This window comes from Rhinopithecus roxellana, chromosome 9 (genome assembly GCF_007565055.1).
Source record: "Rhinopithecus roxellana isolate Shanxi Qingling chromosome 9, ASM756505v1, whole genome shotgun sequence".
NCBI classification, from domain to species: domain Eukaryota; kingdom Metazoa; phylum Chordata; class Mammalia; order Primates; family Cercopithecidae; genus Rhinopithecus; species Rhinopithecus roxellana.
Window position 1 is genome coordinate 96470223 of NC_044557.1, and position 20948 is coordinate 96491170.

The window sequence follows — 20948 nt, forward strand, 5'->3', positions numbered from 1 at the left end:
CCAAACTTCTGAACTTTTTCAGATTTCCATTCATCGCATTTTCTGTTTCTTTTGTTTTTCAGAAGAAACTGTGTCCTTGCTTCTTTCCAAGACTAACTTCTTTACCTTTGTTCTTCATCCTGTTTTGAAACTTTACTCTTTGAATTATTTTTTCTCTTAGTTAAATCTTCTGTCTTTTTTCTTTTACTGAATTCTTCCCTGTAGCATATCCATGTTTAGGTGTCCAGAACTATACAGAGGAAATCTGTGTCCCCTGGGCCTTCGTCTCTCCCCTTCTCATTACTGCATTTCTTGAAGCCATTGCCCGTGCTGTGTTTCTTGTTTCTTCCCATCCTCTGGTTTGTTTATTATTCTCTATAACAAAGAGTGCAGAGGTCATCAAGGTCACTGTTTGGGACATACATTCCATATCCACCTTGATTTCTCTTCTGACATTTGGAGTACTAAGTGAAGGCAGAATCAAGTGCAGACACCAGAAGGTGGTGATTCAAAACATGTGTTGGTGATTGACCAAATGTTTAGAGTAAGGGAAGAGAGAGAGTTAAATGATTCCCTGGTTTTTATTTTATTTTGAGACAGGGTTTAGCTCTGTCACCCTGCCTGGAGTGCAGTGGTGCAACCACAGCTCACTGCAGCCTCAACCTGCTGGGCTCAAGCGATCCTCTTGCCTCAGTCTCCCCAGTAGCTGGCACTCACCACCATGCCTGGCTAATCCCCCGCCAAATAGAGGCAGGGTTTTGCCATGTTGCTCAGCCTGGTCTTGAACTCTTGGCCTCAAGTGATCCCCCCACCTTGGCCTCTCAAAGTGTTGGAATTACAGGCATGAGCTACCCTGCCTGGCCTTTGTTTTTATTTTACATTAGCAGATTGTAGTGTCATTAACTGAGGGAAATTTTGGTGTGAATTCTGTTTCTTGATATGCATCCTTCCTTTGTTTTTGTCTGGAATGCCCTTCCTTTTTTTCTTCAAACCCCCCAATAATCTCCTACTTCCTCTTACTGTTTTGCTCACTTTACACACATATCTTTTGTGGGAACCATTCTTTTTTTGGGGGGGTAAACCATTACCATTGAGTGTTTATCTCTCTACCACTGTACTTCCAGCTTGAGGAGGGTAAACCTGGTTTCTTATATATTTTGTTATTATCAGCACCTAATACATTGTAAACTTACAGCACTTAGTAAGCAGTTAGTTGTTGAACAAATAAATACAAGGGCTTTAGTCTTGGCAATGTTATTGGCTTAAGTAAAACCCTAAGATTTCGGTAAACTAAGGCATATAACCATTTCTGTGAAATTCAAGTTCTCTAAACATTTAAACGTATTTTGAAAAATCAAACATTTGTGGAAATGAACAATTTAAATGATTTAGTAGGATCTTAATTAACTAATTGGTAAGTTTTTTATGATGGTTGTTAGTGCTACAAATTCGTTTAAATTGTTTGTAAGTGTTAGGTCATTAAACTTCTTTAAAGCTTGTTGTTATGAAGAGAAAAATCTTGCTATAGAGACAAACAATATTCATTTCCTGTTTGATTGTTTTGTTTCTTTTTTTTGAGGCAGAGTTTTACTCTTGTCGCCCAGGCTGGAGTGATCTCAGCTCACTGCAACCTCCCCCTCCCAAGTTCAAGCAATTCTGCCTCAGTCTCCCGAGTAGCTGGGATTATAGGCACCCACCACCATGCCCAGCTAATTTTTGTATTTTTAGTGGACAGAGGACTTCACCATGTTGGCCAGGCTGGTCTCGAACTCCTGATCTCAGGTGATCCACCCACCTCCGCCTCCCAAAGTGCTGGGATTACAGATGCGAACCACCACTCCCAGCCTTTCTTTCTTTCTTTCTTTTTTAAAAAAATGTAGAACTCCTATGGGGTTTCACTCTGTTGGCCAAGTTGGTCTTGGACTCTTGGCCTCAAGCAGTCCTCCTGCCTCAGCCTCCCATAGTGCTAGGGTTACAGATACGAGCCACTGTGTCCAGCCCGGTTTTTTTTTTTTTTTTTTTTTTTTTTTAATTGCAGTACTTCCCGTTTGGGAGAATTATTCTGCTTCTGTGTGTGGGAAGGCTTTCTACAATATAATAATAATAATGTTAATAATAGTGTTTTCTCTAAAGTCTGTTTATAGATTTGATTGAATGCATATTAAGATTCATTTGTAATCTTCTGGAATAGAGTATAGTGGTAGAAAAGTTTATATATAGGATATATCAAAGGGACCTTCTAGGGCTGTGAAGCTAGGATCTCCTAATGCTATGACCAAAGATTGAAGTTTTGCATAGGATCCCATAGTCACTAAGTAGTGCTGTTTTCCTAAGGAACTACAAGACATAGCGACACATAGTTCACTCAAAAATAGTCCATGATTGGTGATGTGAGAAAGTGTCTCCAAGTTTAAAAGAAAAAAGAAGGTTTACATAGAAAAATAACACTGGAGAACACAAAAATATAAGGTAAAAGTAATAAGCAATGGTAAGTGATTCATGTTACCAGGCTTGAAACAACTTACAAAGGTACCATTGTTGAACGTTGATAAATGAAGTAATAAAAGATAAATAAGCATTGAAATATAAAATATGTAAGCTAGAAAACTGAAAAGCTGTATTTAAATCTACTGTAGATGGGGGACAAATGTGTAACTATTCAGGCAGTTGAAATTTTTGTTGAGAAGTTGATGCGGGTTTAATGATACAAAGAGAAAAGATTTCTGAAGAGTAGAGAAACAAAGGAAGGTACAAATGAAAGATGAATATATACCAAATATACAAATAACTGATGTGTTGTAACAGTCATAGGTCAATAACTAAATTGCTGATAGTGTTAATTAATAAGACTTAGACCAGCCAACTCTTCTATCTATGAAAAAGCACAGACAACAGAAAACATGGTCAGCTTTGCTAGTAAGTGCACATCACTGTGAAGAAGTTTTAGTTGGTTTGTGAAGAAATGGTAGTCTCAGTCACTTCAAGAAGTATTGTAAAATGGGTAGTCTTTTTGGAGGTCGGTTTGGCAGTATGTTAAAAATATAAAATTGTTTGTGCTCTTGCACCAGGTACTTATATTTTATAAAACATTCCAAACAACTGTAATTTAAGAGGAAATGTCAATGTAAAAACTAGTATGGCTGCCTTATTCATAGTAGCAAAATGGGGAAGCAATTCACAGAGTTATGGTGAAGATAAAATTAGACAACCCATGTAAACAGCATAGCACCGTGTCTGATACAAAGCTAACATAAACCGAGAATTTTCTTATTACTATTATACTAATGATGTTGCATTATATATTAATATATTTTAGTTTAAATAAGTTTTTTAAGCATTGCAAAATAGAATAAAATTTGATTTAAGATAGAATCTATTAAATAAACAATGCTTATTGTCTAGGATTAACCACCTAGAGGGAAATAAATACTTTCCATTAATGTAATATGTCCATAACCGCCTTAACTTTTTTTTTGTAAATTAAAAAAAAATAAATAGCCGGGTTTGGTGGCACACACCTGTAATCCCAGCACTGGGAGGCTGAGATGGGTGGATCACCTGAGATCAGGGGTTCAATCAGCCTGATTAACATGGTGAAACCCCATCTCTACTAAAAAAAAAAAAAAAAAAAAAAAAATTAGCCAGATGTGGTGGCGCATGTCTGTAATTCAAGCTACTTGGGAGGCTGAGACAGGAGAATCACTTATACCTGGGTGGCGGAAGTTGCAGTGAGCCGAGATTGCACCATTGCACTCCAGCCTGGGCAACAAGAGTGAAACTCCGTCAAAATAAATAAATAAATAGAGACTTGCTATGTTGCCAACACTGGTCTTGAACTCCTGGCCTCAAGCGATCCTTCTGTCTCAGCCTCCCAAAGTGCTGGGATTACAGGCGTGAGCCAGTGTGCCCAGCCAGTTTTAACATTTTTGAAAATAGGTTATACCTGCTCCGTAATAACCTCACCACTGACATTTACTAAGTGCCCCTTTCCCTTTTACATGTTGGCTATAATGGGTGTTGACCCAAAACCTTACCTAACAGAGTGAAATTATTGTGAGAGGACAAGGAATTAGAAGTATAAGGAAGAACCATAAAATATTTATTGTAAGGGAGCAGCCAGTGTCTTCAGTTCTAAATCTAGGCAAGGCAGGGCCAGGGAAATAGTTATCTGTGCCCAGTTATGAAAATGGGTGACATTTGCTGGAGCATTTTTATATTGTGAGAATGAATTGATATTTAGAAAAGCATTTTTAGATCCTTGTGAGAAAAATAGGATCGACTTCTTTAAGAGAAGAAAATAAAATTTTAACTTTTATCTATTTGCTTTTTTGTTGTTACTGTTTTTTAGTTTAATAGACATTTATTCCTTTAGTTGAATAATCTCCATACAGTCAAAATGTATGATTTAAGTTACTATTATTATTATTTTTTAGTAGAAAGGAATTTAGATCTCAACAGCTTCTGTGAACTTTATGAATATTTCCTGGAAATCAGTTAACCAAGCCTTTTGAATCCCATAGAGAAGATAGGAGAAAAATTGGTCCAGAGAAACCAGTATTTAAATTAAAGCCAGCAAATCCAGAATGTAGAATTGTGCAATTCCTTTTCTGCATTTCCTTCACACTCAAATTTACCCTGGGAGACAGTAGCCTAGTCTATGGAAAAACGTGATAAAGACAAATGCAATGCACTGTGTTGGTATGTAAATGTTGGCACATATCTGATGTTCCAGCTTTGTGGAATGATAAGGTAATTTTAGGGTAGTTTGAGCAGGGACAAGAGAAGTAACTGCAGACAACACATACAGTTAGATTGGAAACCGGAAACTTCTGTTGGCTCAATTATGACTTTTCTCTGTAGCCTGTGAGTGTGGACAGAGTGGGTTGGCTCAAGATGTTTTTATTTGTAAGGCTGACTGGTCTAAGAATGATGTACATACTTCTAAATAGCCAACTATTTTCCCCTGATGTGGCTGAAGGATTCATAATGGTCACAAGTTAGTGTTACTGATAAGTATTTTTAAAACTTGATTAAAGTTGACTTTTTCTACCCTCACACTTCAAAGGTATTTATCTAAAGCTTACTGACTTCCCATCCTAGCATTGATTAGTAGTTTGCAAAAGTTAAGGTTAATAATTCATACTTATAATAACATTCATTTTCACAATACACCAGTGTCAATAGCCCTACTGACTACTATCCATTAATTTGTATAGAGCTGTGGCATTGGAACTTTTATGTGAACTTAAAATGCTACTGTGGAGACTGAGGCAGTTTTGTTTAGGTTAACCCAGATTTGTTTCATTCCTAAGAAAAGCCTCTTGCAACACATTTATTATTCTGAGAAATGGTGGCATTTTTGGAAACTTTTCTCTCAGAAACAGCAGTCATACAAATGGAACAATAAATTCAAAAATGTAGATTCTATTTGAGCCCATATTTTTCTACATATGGTCACGACATAGGGTTAAGGTATCATCCTCCCACTCTACAAATGTCTAAAGTGAAACTAAACTTAAAAAGTCTGTACTTGCCGAACCCAGCCACTTGAAAGTAAACCAGCACAGCGTTGCTATCACCCCAATAAAGCTGTAGGATTAATCACGTGCACCAGACAAATCTGCAGAGCTAGTTAAAGAATTTATTTTAAACCTCCTGTATCACACAGCGTGTTTTAAACACTTGACATGTAACTCCAAAGTTTATATTACTAGAAAGAAGACATACTATCACTTTAAGTTTTATGATTTGACAAAGCATTCATGAAATAATCTGCAAACTGTTTTTAACAGACAAGTAACACCTGTAAACAGATGTAACTGTCCTAAGTTGTTAATTAGATATTAATTATACAAACATTACATATATTAGTGGTGAAGGTGGAGCTGGAGAGCATTATACCTTCTCCAAGCTGCATGGCAAGAACCAGACACAGTTTTGTGGAATTTAGGGACCATCCAGCCCATTGCTTTTTCAGCCTGCAGATGTCAGCCCACGCATCACCCTGTGCTTGTAGACTGGTTTGGTGATCTGCTGGGTGTCAGGACTTCTTCTATAGCTTTATGGAATTGATCAATGAGGAAAACCTCAAAAATGTGTATGTGGAATCTTCACCAACCCAGTAAGAATTCAGGACATGGCCCCACAGTGGCATCCAGCTCACTCCTTTGCAGTGTACTGAAGGCTTCGAGCAAACTTCAGCAGATTAACACCATAAAGGACAGGCTACCTGTACGTTGCACCCTTAGGAACTGGGCATTTTCAGCCGCCACAGTACACATGAATCTTATATATGACATAGCCTTGTGTGGCTTAGTCTGCACACTTTATTGGGCTGGGTGGGGCCAGGATCTCTGTGGAGAGAAGAGAACTGATGGTACTGCCAACAGTGGACCATCAGTGAAAGCACATTACATCAAACTACTTCTGCCTCCATGCCTCCTGGATGGAATTGTATGTACCCATCTTGGCTTATTTGATGGTTGCCAGTAGGCAGAAAGGCTTATTTACTTGTTTGCTGAATAACAAATACAAGAAACAAATTTTTACTACCTGATAGAAATCATTACCAAGTCTGGGCCTGAGGCCAAAGGATTTTTTTTCATATATATCAGCATATCAGGGTCTCTTTGAAATGTCCTTATTACAGTAGAAGGTGAACAAAGGATTGTTACATGTTGTAATGTCAGATTTTCTTCAGTATTACAGTATTTCTGGATTAATGACATAAGTAGGATTGACTTCAGGTTTCTATTGGGTTTAAGCATCATTTAAAAATATTGAATAAAACATCAATTTGAAAATGGTGCCCAAGCTTATAAAGTAAATTGCTTACCCAGTATATAGCCCATTAATTCAGTTTGCAGCTAATTTGTTCAGAGCATCCTTTAGATCTGTCTGGGTTCAATTTTATTTTGCTTTCCTGTGTTTTAGTTTTTTGTGTGGATGGAGTCAGAGTACTAGTGCCTTGGGAGTATTGAGACATGTCATGTAACATCTTGATAGTGTTGATAAGCAGGTCCCTGCTTTAGTTCTGAATTTCAGATGGTATGTTTAGTTTGTTTCAAGATGTTAGAGAAAGTAAATCAGGTTGTTAAAAAATGTGTTAACTTCTGTAAAGCAGTACAAAAAACGTCTATAGGCAAATGAAAGATAGAGACAAGAAAATATGTATTTTTGGAAATAACCCTCTATATTCAGAAAAGATTGCTTGATGATTTGAAAGACTGGGTATAGAAGAAGTCATTTATATTAAGGATCTCTAGATTATATTTTCTTCCCTTTCAGATTTGAAACTGGTTTTTTCATCTTATTCAGGAAAGCCTGAGAAAAATTGGTATCTAGAATAGGATTTTAGTATAGAGAATAGGTGTCTGTGACAATTCTTTTTTTGTTGTTTTTTTTGAGACAGTCTTACTCTGTCACCTAGGCTGGAGGGCAATGGCATGATCTCGGCTCACTGCAACCTCCACCTCCTGGGTTCAAGCGATTCTCCTGCCTCAGCCTCCTAAGTAGCTGGGATTACAGGCACGCACCAGCATGTCTGGCTAATTTTTGTATTTTTAGTAGAGACGGGGTTTCACCGTGTTGGTCAGGCCGGTCTCAAACTCCTGACCTCGTGATCTGCCTGCCTTGGCCTCCCAAAGTGCTGGGATTACAGGCGTGAGCCACGGCGCCCAGCCGACAATTCTTAAATCACAGTTTCAGCTTGATTTAGGTTCTTAAGTCGTAGGTAGTTTTCTTAATGCTAGTTTGGACCCTGGAATTTTAATTATTGGAAATTTCTTAGCCTGTTCCCAGAGTTGGCATATTATTGCCTTACTTTTTGAGTTTTATTTTCTTCTACTAAAATAATACTTTGACAAAGAAATACTAAGAGACTCTGTGCTATGGGAAACGTGCAATTTTTTTTTGTGGATCTGTTGGGCACCAAGGCATAATATATTTCACAAACACATTGGACCATTTTAAAATTTTCATTATGTTCGTATCTATTGTAAGGATAACTAAGAATTTATTATAATAGGTTGAAGTATCTATAGAGTTGAGAAGACCCACTCTTAGCACTCCTCAGTGGAGTTGAGAAGACTCACCTTTAGCACCCAGTAGAATATTCAACACTGAGCTGTGCGTGGTAGCTCACGCCTATAATCCCAGCACTTTGGGAGGCCAAGGTGGGTGGATCACCTGAGGTCAGGAGTTCGAGACCAGCCTGGCCAACATGGTGAAACCCCGTCTCTACTAAAAATAAAAAAAATTAGCTGGGCGTGGTGGCACATACCTGTAGTCCCAGCTACTTGGGAGGCTAAGGCAGGAGAATCACTTGAACCTGGGAGGCAGAGGTTGTAGCAAGCCAAGATCACGCCACTGCACTCCAGCCTGAGGTGACAGAGTGAGACGCTCTCTCAAAAAAAATAATAATAATAATAATCAACACTCCTAGGTTCAATATTCTGTATTTTATAGATTATACCAGGGTTTCCTATGTTTGCTAAAGCTTGCATTTTAATGTAAAAATGAACCGTTTTATTTATTTTTTTTTAATCTAACTATTTTTATTCTTTGGATTTTGAAGGCAATCCAGCATCCAGCAGATGAGAAGTTGCAAGAGAAGGCATGGGGTGCAGTTGTTCCACTAGTAGGCAAATTAAAGAAATTTTATGAATTTTCTCAGAGATTAGGTAAGTTGAACGTTTTGTTAATTGCGACTTGCCTAGTGAAAAAGATGTTTATTCATTCCAGAAATTTAGAGTATTTTATATTCATAATGCTGAATTTGGTTTAGTATCTGTTTTATAAGTAAATCAAGTTTGTTAGACCGTAAAATTATAGTGTGATCTTCTTTCAACCCTGGCCTTTTAATTCATTTAGACCATTTTTGTCCACAAGCTATTTTCCTCATCATCTGTGATTTTACATACACGAATCCGAGCATTGATTTTAAATGATTTTAAGAACACAAAAGTTTAACTAACCAAGGGCCTGAGGATTACGTTCCCATATATGGGAAAAGGACTTACTGTAGAGATGGAGAGAGATTCTACCAAGTGATTTCTCATAATAGGACCCTTTAGCATCCAAAGAAATCAAAGAGGTTTTCTTGAAATTTTCACTGGTTACGCTCAATTCATGTATATAAAACTGTAGAAGATGAGAAATAGGCTGGGCGTGCTTGCTCCTGTCTGTAATCCCATTGCTTGGAGGCTGAGGTTGAGAGATTGCTTGAGCTCAGCAGTTCGAGACCAGCCTGGGCAACATGGCAAAATCCTGTCTTTAAAAACAAACAAACAAAAATAAGCTGAGTGTGATGGCACTTGCTTGTGGTCCCATCTACTCTGGAGGCTAAGGTGGGAGGATCACCTGAGCCCAGGAGGTCAAGGCTGCAGTAGCTGTGATGACACCACTGCACTCCAGCCTGGGCGACACAGTGAGACCCTGTCTTGAGAGAGTGAGAGCGAGCGAGCGAGAGAGAGCAAGAGGGCTAGTGATATACCCAAAGTTTGGGAAAAATTATTCAAAGTTCAGAATTGTGTCTTCAATATGAGCAAGCAAAATTGGAACTCCCTTTGTTGGAGGAGGAAGAGGCAGAGCAGGTAAGATTTAGCCAGTTAGCTCTTTGTGTGATTTGAAAGTTGTAAATTTGAAGCACTTTATTTTGTACAGTTATAGGCACAGGAGAGGAATAGTATAGATGTGTGTCAGAAATTAGAATGATTTGAATGTAGTTAAAACACATACTTTCATGAAGTTTGAATTTTTGAAATGTATAAATGTTACTAATTAATCATAAGAAAATCATACTGTGATTGTTTGTTTTTTAAATCCATAAGTCAGAAACCAGGGGGTATATACTGGAAGACTAAAGTAAACTGGGGACCCAAAAGCTAAATTTAAACTTGAGGTTTGATTTGTCTGGCCCACATAATTTTAAAATTTTGTAATTAGTTGCCAGGTTTAACACTTGGTCACTGTATGGTTTTGTTTTTGTTTTTTTTTAAAGCCTCCAACTAGCAATAATTAATCTGCATGTTAGTGAGCCAGAACCACATGGCAAACCATCTCTGTAAAAATGTCTATGTTCTGAAAAAAAGTGAGACAATTGCTGTTTTTCCTTTAGATGCAGTATGGCCTGTTAAATGTAATGTTAAGACAGACAATAGTTTGGATAGAAATACTGTGTAAATTATCTTTTTCTTACTAGAAATAAGAATTGTAGTTTATTTTCCCAATTTTAGAATTAGTTATTTTACATTATTTGTCTTTTAATCAAGTGTCTCCATAGTCTGTAGCTTTGTACTTTATAACCCAATCAGCCTAGGTTTTCTGTCTTGGTTGTCTTGTCTACTATATACAGCTTTTCTTATGCTGGTTTCTGGCTGCATTTATAGTTAAATTGCTTTTGATGGTGCTCAGGTGCTATTCAGGCTCATCTTGGTCTTTTAGCATATCCCAATAAACAAAGAATATTTGTAAAATAGGCCAAACTAGTTGAACATACGTGCTATATTTTTACCATGGGAATTGATCGGTCTCGTGGTGTATGTCCCATCATGGGTGCTATTCCAGCACAGACAGCACCGTGGAGCAGCATGCAACTGTGAAGACGCACATGATCCTTCAGAATCTTTCAGTTCTAAGGAGAAGGTTTCTTGGTCTGAGCACTACAGATACACCAGGGGTTATACTTCAGAAGAAGGACCATGATCCCTTGCCAGTTTGCATACTTACAGTGGAACAGGGCAAGGATTACCTGCTTAATTTGAAGATACTCAGTTTTGCTGACAGGGTTTAACCACACTGCCCTGGTAAACTTGCCATACTTGCTTGTTCTGTACTTGCTTGTTTAGTTCTGAGGCCTTGGAGCCCCTCCTGTTGAGGCAGATAGCTAAGGGAAGGTTGTATGGTCAGGCAGTAGGACAAACTGCTTTGTCTCCCCTTCTCAGTCTTCCTCATGCTTTAGGGGCTTACATTAGGGACTGCCTCCAAGGGTCATAATGAGTAAGTCCCTCCAAAATGTTAGCTGCTTTTCACTGGGCAGAATTTATCAAAATGTATTTTAAAGGCCCCAAATGCCCACCGTAATTGTGGTCATGACTCTTGGTTGTCTTAAATCCTTTACAATCCATGTCCTTGGGTTCTCTTCTGAGGATTTGAGAGTAGATAGATGGCAGTTGGTGAGAATAAACGACTGTTATCTCTATAGGGAAACTCTCCCCAGGGGCCTCTTCTTTCTAGTCAACTAGTTATTCTTCCCTGTCCTAGCTTGTGGACTGATTTGTCATCTTTATCATTCCTTCTGGTTGTCTTTTCCTTGCAAGCGCCTTCTTTGGTTTTGGCTCCTGCACTTATCTGCCAGCTTCCTTTAGTTCTTCCAGAATTTAGGGCTTAATAGCCTATTAATTTTCTCCTGGTCATCTGCTTTTTAAAAAATCATAATCTTATGGTTTTGTTTTAGGAGCTTCATCTGAGTCCAATCCCAGTCATCTTTTCTTTGTCCTCTCTTTCTCTCCAACTCATCCAGAGACCTCTGGGACATTTTCTGTGGGGTTCTTTGTCTCCAGTTTCGCTTGAGACAGAGCATTGTAGGCTAGTAGGACTGACTTGTGCCGGCACAGGCCTGCAGGGTGAGGCTGATCTAGCGGCTTCAAAGGCAGATTAGCAGATTATCATCTTGAGTTTCCCTTTCATCGTAGATCTACCATTGAGGGCCTCAGCCATTCATAGACAAAAGTTCTGCAACTAATGGTCACTGACCATCCCAACCTAGCCAAGCAACCTGACTCCAATCCCAAAAGTGGTAGAGAACTTGGAATGCTGAAATTAACCCTGAGACTTGATAAAGTCTAGGCAAATGCATTTTTCTTTTTTTCTTTAACAGACTATAATAATATTTTGTAAAAATTTTTTTTTCTGTTCTGTGTCTCTCTTAGTTTTCCACTTAACACCAACAGATAGACTGAATCTTTGGAGAAGTAAACCATTTTTAAAGTATAACCCAAAATGTTTGACTTTTAATTGATCTTCTTCACATCCACTGTTACACCTCGATACACCATCCATACCCCTACAGTCCATGCTCCACACTGCAAATGAAGTAGCATTTTAAAATGCTAATCTGATGATGCCACTCCTCTGCTTAAATGATTTCTCCAGGGACGTTAGGATGCCAAAGCCGGAGTACTTAATGTGGTACACAAATTTTGTGTGTATTAATTATATTAGTCCTCGTTACCCTCCTAATTGCCCTCTGTACTCTTACATTGGTGGTCTTGCAGTTCCTCAAGTGTGTCATGCTCTTCTCAGTTCAGGGTCTGGCTCCCTGCCTTTCTGTCTGCAAACCCATGTTCATCCTTACTACATACTTCAGTCTCAGTCCAGGAGTCACTTATTCAGGGAAATCTTTTCCTAGGCCTTCTGTTAGATGAAGTCTTATTTTTATACCTTTCCACTGTACTGTGTACTTATTTTCAGCACATATCACAACTGTAATCATTTGTCTTCTCTATATATAATAAGGCTCCATACGAGCACAGGGAGCATGTCTGTCTGTATCCATTTTCCCAGTGCTTGGCACAGGGTAGCCAGTAAGTACATTTTCTGACTTACTGGGAAAAAAAAGGATAATAGCTGTCATTTGGAGTTATTATATGGATGAGAAATAATGTCTGTGAAGAGATAGTTCAGTACCTGGTATCTAACAGACACATAAGAAGTACCTACTGTTGTTTTTAATCAGTAGATTAATGTTTTGTAGGGTTACAGAAGTAATTGGTACTATTGGTAGTAATCAGGAGGTTAATGTTTTATGAGGTTACAGAAGACTACCTACAATGTTGCTTTATTTCAGAGAGTTTATTGTGGTAGAAAGAATAGGGCTTTGGAGTCAGAAATACGTAGCATTTACTAGCTATAACTTTGGGCTCTAAGCTCTTTGAAACTCATTTGATCCACCTGCAATGACCATGTCATAGTTGATGGTGAAAATCAAATGGGAGATTATATTCATTGTACAGTAGATGTTGACTCATACGTAAATCTTCATAAATAGAAAAACTGGGGTTTATTGTAAGTTACGGGCTGATGACCTGACAAGTTTTAAATTTATCATTAATATTTGTTTATTAATCTGACATTTATTAATGTCAGATCATAATTTAACTCTGTAAGCTCTTATTTTCTCTGATCGCAATCTAGCAGCATTTTCCAGTTCTGTGATCTGTAACTGAATTCGTTTGATTTCTATGACTTTTTGAAATATTGAAATGAAATATTAGTATTTAGTATTTAATATTAGTATTACTATTTAGTATTTCCATTATCAAACACGGTATTTATTAGCCTAGCATCCCAAAAGTAGCACTTATTTCAAAGGGACCATTTTGTTCATGTAATGAATTAGAATATTTATATTGTAGCCTTGAAATGTCAAGTTCTAAGACAAGAAGTTTATTGAACCACATATTTTGTTCTCTTTAGTAACTGAAAGCAAACAGTTTGTGTTTATAAATAAACAACATATTCAAAGTATGAGAAATTGGTAATTGATTCATAGGCATATACAAACAGTGTGGACACAGTGCCATTGAAGAAAGTTACTCAGTTGTAGATAATAGTTACCATTTCATAAAACCAAATTTCACACTGTGTGAAATGATTAAAGTAATATAAAATTTGCCCTTTGATTCTGGTGTTGAATTCAAATTCACTTCTGCACTGTTTTCAGTCTGGATTTACAGAACTTTAAACCCTTGAATTAGTCCCTTTAAGGTATTTTGTTAAACGGTATTCATAATGTGTGCAGTACATTAGTAATGGCAACATTTAAACTTCTTAATTAGCTTTTATTATATTTAGATCATCTGTTTTTTAAAGAGAACTTTTCTGGGAATTAACATTTATGAATTGTTCATTTTTTAATAAACAAATATCACACAGATACAAACAACTTAATGTTTTTTTCGATTTTTTTCTTTAGAAGCAGCATTAAGAGGTCTTCTGGGAGCCTTAACAAGTACCCCATATTCTCCCACCCAGCATCTAGAGCGAGAGCAGGCTCTTGCTAAACAGTTCGCAGAAATTCTTCATTTCACACTCCGGTTTGATGAACTCAAGGTAGAATTATCTGTTGGCCCTGATTGTTATGAAAATCATGAATCTTTTAATGAGTACTGGGAGAAAAAGCCGGGAAACATTGTTAAAACATATTTAAATGATGTCTGCTAGACCTTAATAAAAATGGAAAACTGGATTTAGAAATTATGACTAGTCTTTTGATATATGGCAAAGAGCAAATTACTGAGTATTCAGTCTCAATCTTTTTTTATTTTTTGAGACAGAGTCTTGCTTTGTCACTCAAGGTGAAGTGCAGTGGTGTGATCTCAGCTCACTGCAATCTCTGCCTCCTGGGTTCAAGTGATTCTCCCACCTCAACCTCCCGAGTAGCTGGGATTACAGGCATGTGCCACCATGCCTGGCTAATTTTTGTATTTTTAGTAGAGACGGGGTTTCACCACGTTGGCCAGGCTGATCTGGAACTCGTGACCTCAGGTGATCCACACCGTCTCAGCAGTCTTCATTTAACTTTGTTTAAAAATTATCTCCGAAACAAAATGTTGAGCTTCTTTTCTAATATTTTTTCTTTTCTGCTCACACCCCCTGCCCCCGTTTTTCAACACTGTTTTATATTAAAATGTTGCTAAAATTTGTTTTTTCTCCCTTCCTTCTTTCCCGCTTTCTTCCTTTCTTTCTGCTTCTTTTTTCATCTGTCATTGTTTATACTATTTGGAACTATAAATACCTTGTTGTTAAAAAGAATGAATGTAAAGGAATAAGCACTAGGTCTCATATCAAGAGACCTGAGTTCCAGTTTATACTCTGCCACAGTAACCCCAGTCATGAGATGTTGGGCAGGTCCTTTGATTTTTCAGGGCCTCTGGTACCCTGTCTAGAAAATGGAAGAGCTGGATTCCAAACTTCAGCATTTTATAATTGTATCACAGTCAGATTTGTATGTAAAATTCTAGGTTGAGGATTGCTCTGTTGACCATATATACATACTTTTATCATAGTAACTAAAAACAAGTGCCCAAACAGTCCTTTTTGTTTTTGTTTGATAAACAAGCTTTTTTAGTACATTACCTGAAATTAACTGAAAAGAAAAGGGAAAGTATACTGCCTGCGGTCTTTTGTTTTGTTATGTTCAGTAAGGACTGAATACAGTTGTAAGCCACCTTAGATTATACCAGTTCTAGTTCTTAAAATGATACCATGAATTATGCAATGTTTTATACTAATTAAAACTGAAGATTTTTCACTTAATTTTTTACATTAGCGTTTAGTACATAACATTTTTTTTCCCACAAATGTCTTATTCAGATGACAAATCCTGCCATACAGAATGATTTCAGCTATTATAGAAGAACATTGAGTCGTATGAGGATTAACAATGTACCGGTAAGTTAATGCTTTGAATTAGGGGGATGGTAAGAATAACTTAGTGCTCAGCCTGTTCATTTGATTATTTTGTTTGTTCATTCAGATAGCGTTAAAGCTAGTAATAAAGTTAGTAACTATGGGCAGCCACAGCGGTAGGAAGAAAAGCAAACTGTAACAAACCGTATGGTATTTACCTGGTTTTCTTCACAGTCTCTTAAATTCCCACAACTACTTCAACAAAATTGCTTGTCTGTATAACGTTGATACTTACAAAATTTCACGATGTACTCTCATTTTAACTGTACAGAAATTTTGTGAGTTCATAGTTACGAGTTTTTTGTCTCCGTATTAGTAGAATGGAAGTCGTGGAAATTATCGTGAGTTAATTTCTCGGAGAGAAATCTTGAACCCAAGTCAGTTTCCAAGAAATTAATGGTTAATGCTGGCACGAGGGGATAGCGAGGTCATGGTCTGTTAACACATCTGTGCCTGATATGGCTGTTTGAGAAAATGGCTTGTGCCTGCTCCTTGGCTAGTATAGCATTTCTTCTGGCTTCTTTAGGTCTGTTAACTTCTTACCATCCTCCTCTTAAGCTGTTTATTATCTTTTCTACCTCCAAGGAACTAAGTACTGTAAGTAAAACTAGAGCGGAAGAAAATACTAGCTTGTTCTCTTGTGTATTCTGAGAACCTTATAATTGGTCTGAAAAATTTCAAAGATCAACCTTTGTTTCAAATAGATAGTTTAATAGAGAAGTACTGTAACTATGTAAGGAGTGATAAGTGGCATAAGAGATTTAAAATACATATATATCAAAGACTATCATTCATTTTCTTTTTCCTTGAAAAAATATTTTAGGAAGCACTTGCACTAAGGCACTGAGTTGGAGGAAAAGATTCCTCTTTACGAAACATCTGTCACTTGCATCAATTTGATTTTTGCATTGACCAGTTCCTGGTGTGAGACTGACCTTAGCATCTGTCTTTTTCATACCTACCATATAAAATAAGATAAAAGCAAAGCAGCCAATCCTGTACTATACCCATCCTTGCCATCACTTAAGGCTAAAGACATTAGTCATCTTGGTTCTTCCTTTTACCCTCAATAATTACAGGTAAAAGCCAGTTGTTTTCAGAAATATCTCTGAAATGTCTTCTCCATCCTTTTCCATCTCCTCCTCCCACTGTTCCAACAGAGAGCCTAATTCCCACTCTTTCTGGCAGTCATTCTACACAGCATAACTCATTTTCAGACCTACAAGTCTTTTTCCATTTTCTTACAATCCGCCCATGATGATCAGTTAATTTTCTTAAGGAAATTGACTTAGTTGTCATTCCTTTCATCTCACACTCTAAATGGCTCCCCATTCCATATGGAAGAAAAATACGAACTTAGGCTAGCATTTAAGGTACTATACAATACAGTCTGACCCCAACCTGTATCTTTCATTGGTTGCAGCCACTTATTACACTGAATATGCTGAATTACTCTTTAGGGAGTCATTTGGAAACGTACTCTTTCCCCTGCCAGATTGGAATACCTTGTTTATCTGCCCAATATCACCTGCAAAAGGATAACTCTTCTTCTCCTTAGTTTCTTCTACTCCAACTTAATGTTCCTCTGACTCCCTTTTTGTGTTATCACCTGTTAGAATCTTACCGTGGATGTTGTATGGATACTTAATTGTTCATGATGGAGGACAGGGTACAATTTTATAATCATTTTTCTGTCCTCCATAACATTTAGAATCTCTTGTATGTAGTAGACAGCTCATCAAGGTTTTATTTAAATTCCTTAATATCATTTAAAATATTTTTGAAGAGGTTAATCTTTAAAAAAAAATAACTTTTTTTTTTTTTTAAAGAATATTTAAGTATTATCGATACATGAGAGTCTAAAATGTAATTGAGGCAGGTACCCTGCCTGGGTCCTTTTGTTATTGTTATTGTATGTAATAATTTGTGAACTAACATCGAGTGCTTTTACCTTCCCCACAGGCAGAAGGAGAAAATGAAGTAAATAATGAATTGGCAAATCGAATGTCTTTGTTTTATGCTGAGGCAACTCCAATGCTGAAAACCTTGAGTGATGCCACAACAAAATTTGTGTCAGAGGTAAGCATTGCCTAGGCAGTTGCTCTGTGTTGTTACTCATCCTCCTGTTGCAGACGTGATCTCAGCAAGCCCAAGACATTAAATACCATCTTGAAGCCAACAGACTCCCAGATGTATGTGTTGAGTCCTGACTTTTTTCTGAGGCCCGTTTGTGCACACCTGTCCACCTATTTGCAGTGTCTCTGGAGTGGTTGACACCTCAGTGATACCTGATGGATCGGCCAAACCAAACTCTGGCTTGCCTTTTACAACCCTGCCCTTTCTTTAGTTTTTGCTCTTTCAATTAATAGTACCAGTGCAGGCAACAACTTACAAGTTACGTCATCCTAAATTCCTTTCTTTTTTTTTTTTTTGAAACAGAGTTTCACTCTTGTTGCCCAGGCTGGAGTGCAATGGCACGATCTCGGCTCACTACATCCTCTGCCTCCCGGATTCAAGCGATTCTCCTGCCTCAGCCTCCCTAGTAGCTGGGGTTACAGGCATGTGCCACCATGCCTGGCTAATTTTGTATTTTTAGTAGAGACAGGGTTTCTCCATGTTGGTCAGGCTGGTCTCGAACTCCTGACCCCAGGTGATCCACCCGCCTCGGCCTCCCAAAGTGCTGGGATTACAGACGTGAGCCACCACGCCTGGCCATCATCCTAAATTCCTTTCCATACCTCACTCCCTACATGTATTCCATCAAACAGTCTCGTTGACTTTCCCTCCAAAATACTAATATATCATGAATATGAAAAGTTACTTTCTTGCCACCAGCCACATCAGACTTGTCATCTGGATTACTGCATTTGTGTCCTGACCATTCTTATTTCCTCCACTCTTGCCCCAGTACAGTCCTTTCTCCATAGAGCAGCCAAGTAATCTTAAAACATAAACCATGTTCCCTCCCTCCTCCATGTAAAATGTTCCCAGTGACTTCCTAGTACCCTTAGGATAAAATCCAACTATTGCATAGCCTGCAAAACTCTACACCTTTGACCCACTGTCTGCATTGTTGCAGTTGTTCTTACACAGCTGAAATGCAAGTGCCTTTCAGAAGAGTACTGCCTTCGCTATCTTGCTCATAGCTGTATCCCCAGTGCTTGGAACAGTTGCTTAGAGTCTAGTGCATTATTTAGAAAATTAGTAGTAGGAACCAGGTTTTAAAGTTGCCAATTTTTCATATTATGCTAAATTTTAAATTGTGCTTAAGTAATAACTGTTTGTTACTTTTACTTTTTTTGTTCTTCATATATTTCTACAGAATAAAAATTTACCGATAGAAAATACCACAGATTGTTTAAGCACCATGGCTAGTGTATGCAGAGTCATGCTGGAAACACCGTGAGTATCAGCTGATCTTTTTCACTTTAACAGTGCTGTTGAGATGACTGATATTTCGAAACATGTTCATATATGAACATGTTTTATCTGGAAGGTAGAAAGTAAGTATATTCCAAATATTGAATATTAATATATGAACAAACTTAAAATAATTTGGCTATTTAATGTAACTTCTGGTTAAGTATAAAATGGAGTTAGTTGGTCTTCAGGTACCTCAGACTAGTCAGTCTGACTCAGACTCTTAGTTCTCTTCTCAGAACACAAATGTGGTGGTGGTTTTTTCATGGCTGGGATGTGGGAAAAGAGCTTTAAAGCTCCCTGGTTATACTCACCATAAATGTTCTTTTTCCATATTTAGTAAAGAATCTTACCCTTTTGCCAAAGGGCTGGAATTATTCTTCTGTTTATCTCTTTTTCTCTTTTTTGTTTTTTTTCAACACGAACCTGAATTCTCTCTTTTTTTCTCTCCCATCTAAAGCATTTATGATGTAGGATACAGTGTGTCCTGGCTGGATTTTTCCTGTTAGCAGGCAGAAAGAATCTCCTCCTGGATTCCAGAATAATAAATACAGTCATGTGCTGCTTAATGACGTTTTGGTCAACAATGGGCCACATATACGATGGTCCAAAGCACTATACTGTACATCTTCTCATTAGAAAACCTTACGAGATAGGAGGGCAACAATTATCATAATCCTCTTCCTTCCCCCACCACCAGCTTCAGGCAGTAAGGTCCTGGGAAATGAAGGGACACTATCCATGTGCTTGGATGTCTCTGTCTTGGTCCCGTACTCTTTCTGCTGTGATATACTGCCTTCTGTATATAGATAAAAGTTCAGTTTTCTTTTTCACAAATGAGAGGAGAATATGATTGAGTTTTAGTAAAATTGATATCCAGTAATACTATAATGTATTTAGATCGAGATAGCCCCTAAATAGCAAACCTGCTTGCTCTATTAAGCTAGTGATTTTTCATCATAGGTGGTAACAGCCTTTATGTAGCACCCATTCTCTAAAATTGTTGCTATCAGTCTAGCAGAGGAGTAATACACTAATGTGGGTGCAGATATTATAGAAACCAGAATACATGGGTGATGACTGCTCCCCTCACCATCTTCTCATCTCTCTGGGGATCTCATTGTGGAGTAAGGGGCATAATGTTAGTATCCCTTTTAGAGATCAAAGCGGCAAGTCAGCATCAGCTTAAAGGTGAATCACCTCATTAAAGAATTTTGTATCTCTTTCAGGGGGTTGATATGGAAAGGAAAACAGACATAAGATTTGAATGTATCAGTGTAGCTACTTGTGAACATACTGCATTCAACTGATTGATAGAAATTTGAATAAAATATTCCAGAAGAGGTTTTTCTTGTGCATGTGTTTTAAAAAGAATTTTGTAATGCACTTCTTCCATGCATATCTTATCTACTCTTCAGGGAATACAGAAGCAGATTTACAAATGAAGAGACAGTGTCATTCTGCTTGAGGGTAATGGTGGGCGTCATAATACTCTATGACCACGTACATCCAGTGGGAGCATTTGCTAAAACTTCCAAAATTGATGTAAGTTATTGTTTTATGTAAGTAATTTCAAACGAGTTTCTCCATGGAAACCATAGGATTTTATTTTATGATAAGAGCTAGCAAACTCTCACAAAACTCAGATTTATAGTTTGTGAAATGGTGGACTTTCATCTCCTCTGTCCTTGTGCTGTATTTCTTGTGGCCTGTATTCAGGTGGAATAGAATGATCAAAGGATGACTGTACCGTCTATTGAGTACCTCCTGGAAGGCTTCTACTACATATTTGGCAATATAAATAAATAATTAAATATAAGAAATTTTGAATCATGTCCTTTGGCCAAAGGCCATTTCAAATAAAATGTTTATTTCAGAATACTTATAAAAAGTCAGTAGTGCTGCCAGGTGTGCTGGCTCATGCCTGTAGCCCAAGCACTTTGGCAGGCTGAAGCAGGAGGATCACTTGAGCCCAGGAGTAGAAGACCAGCCTGGACAGCATAGTGAGGACCCCATTTATACAAAAAAAGAAAAAAATTAGCCAGGTGTGGTGGCACACATTGGTAGTCACAGCTACG

At 37.7% G+C, this 20948-nt stretch overlaps 1 protein-coding gene and 1 non-coding gene across 23 annotated transcripts in view; both read left to right on the forward strand.

Moving 5' to 3' along the window:
* FAM49B (family with sequence similarity 49 member B) overlaps window positions 1-20948 on the forward strand; it is a 175945-nt gene that overhangs the window by 145905 nt on the left and 9092 nt on the right. For all 22 annotated transcript variants that reach the window (XM_030938035.1, XM_030938048.1, XM_030938042.1 and 19 more), the window contains 6 exons: window positions 8555-8660; window positions 13955-14091; window positions 15355-15432; window positions 17413-17529; window positions 18773-18852; window positions 20289-20415. In XM_030938035.1, coding sequence (XP_030793895.1) covers window positions 8555-8660; window positions 13955-14091; window positions 15355-15432; window positions 17413-17529; window positions 18773-18852; window positions 20289-20415 — 645 coding nt within the window. The remainder of the gene's footprint in view (window positions 1-8554; window positions 8661-13954; window positions 14092-15354; window positions 15433-17412; window positions 17530-18772; window positions 18853-20288; window positions 20416-20948) is intronic.
* Window positions 2198-2324, forward strand: LOC115899807. The gene has a single exon (XR_004059410.1). It is a non-coding gene; the product is annotated as a small nucleolar RNA SNORA25 (small nucleolar RNA).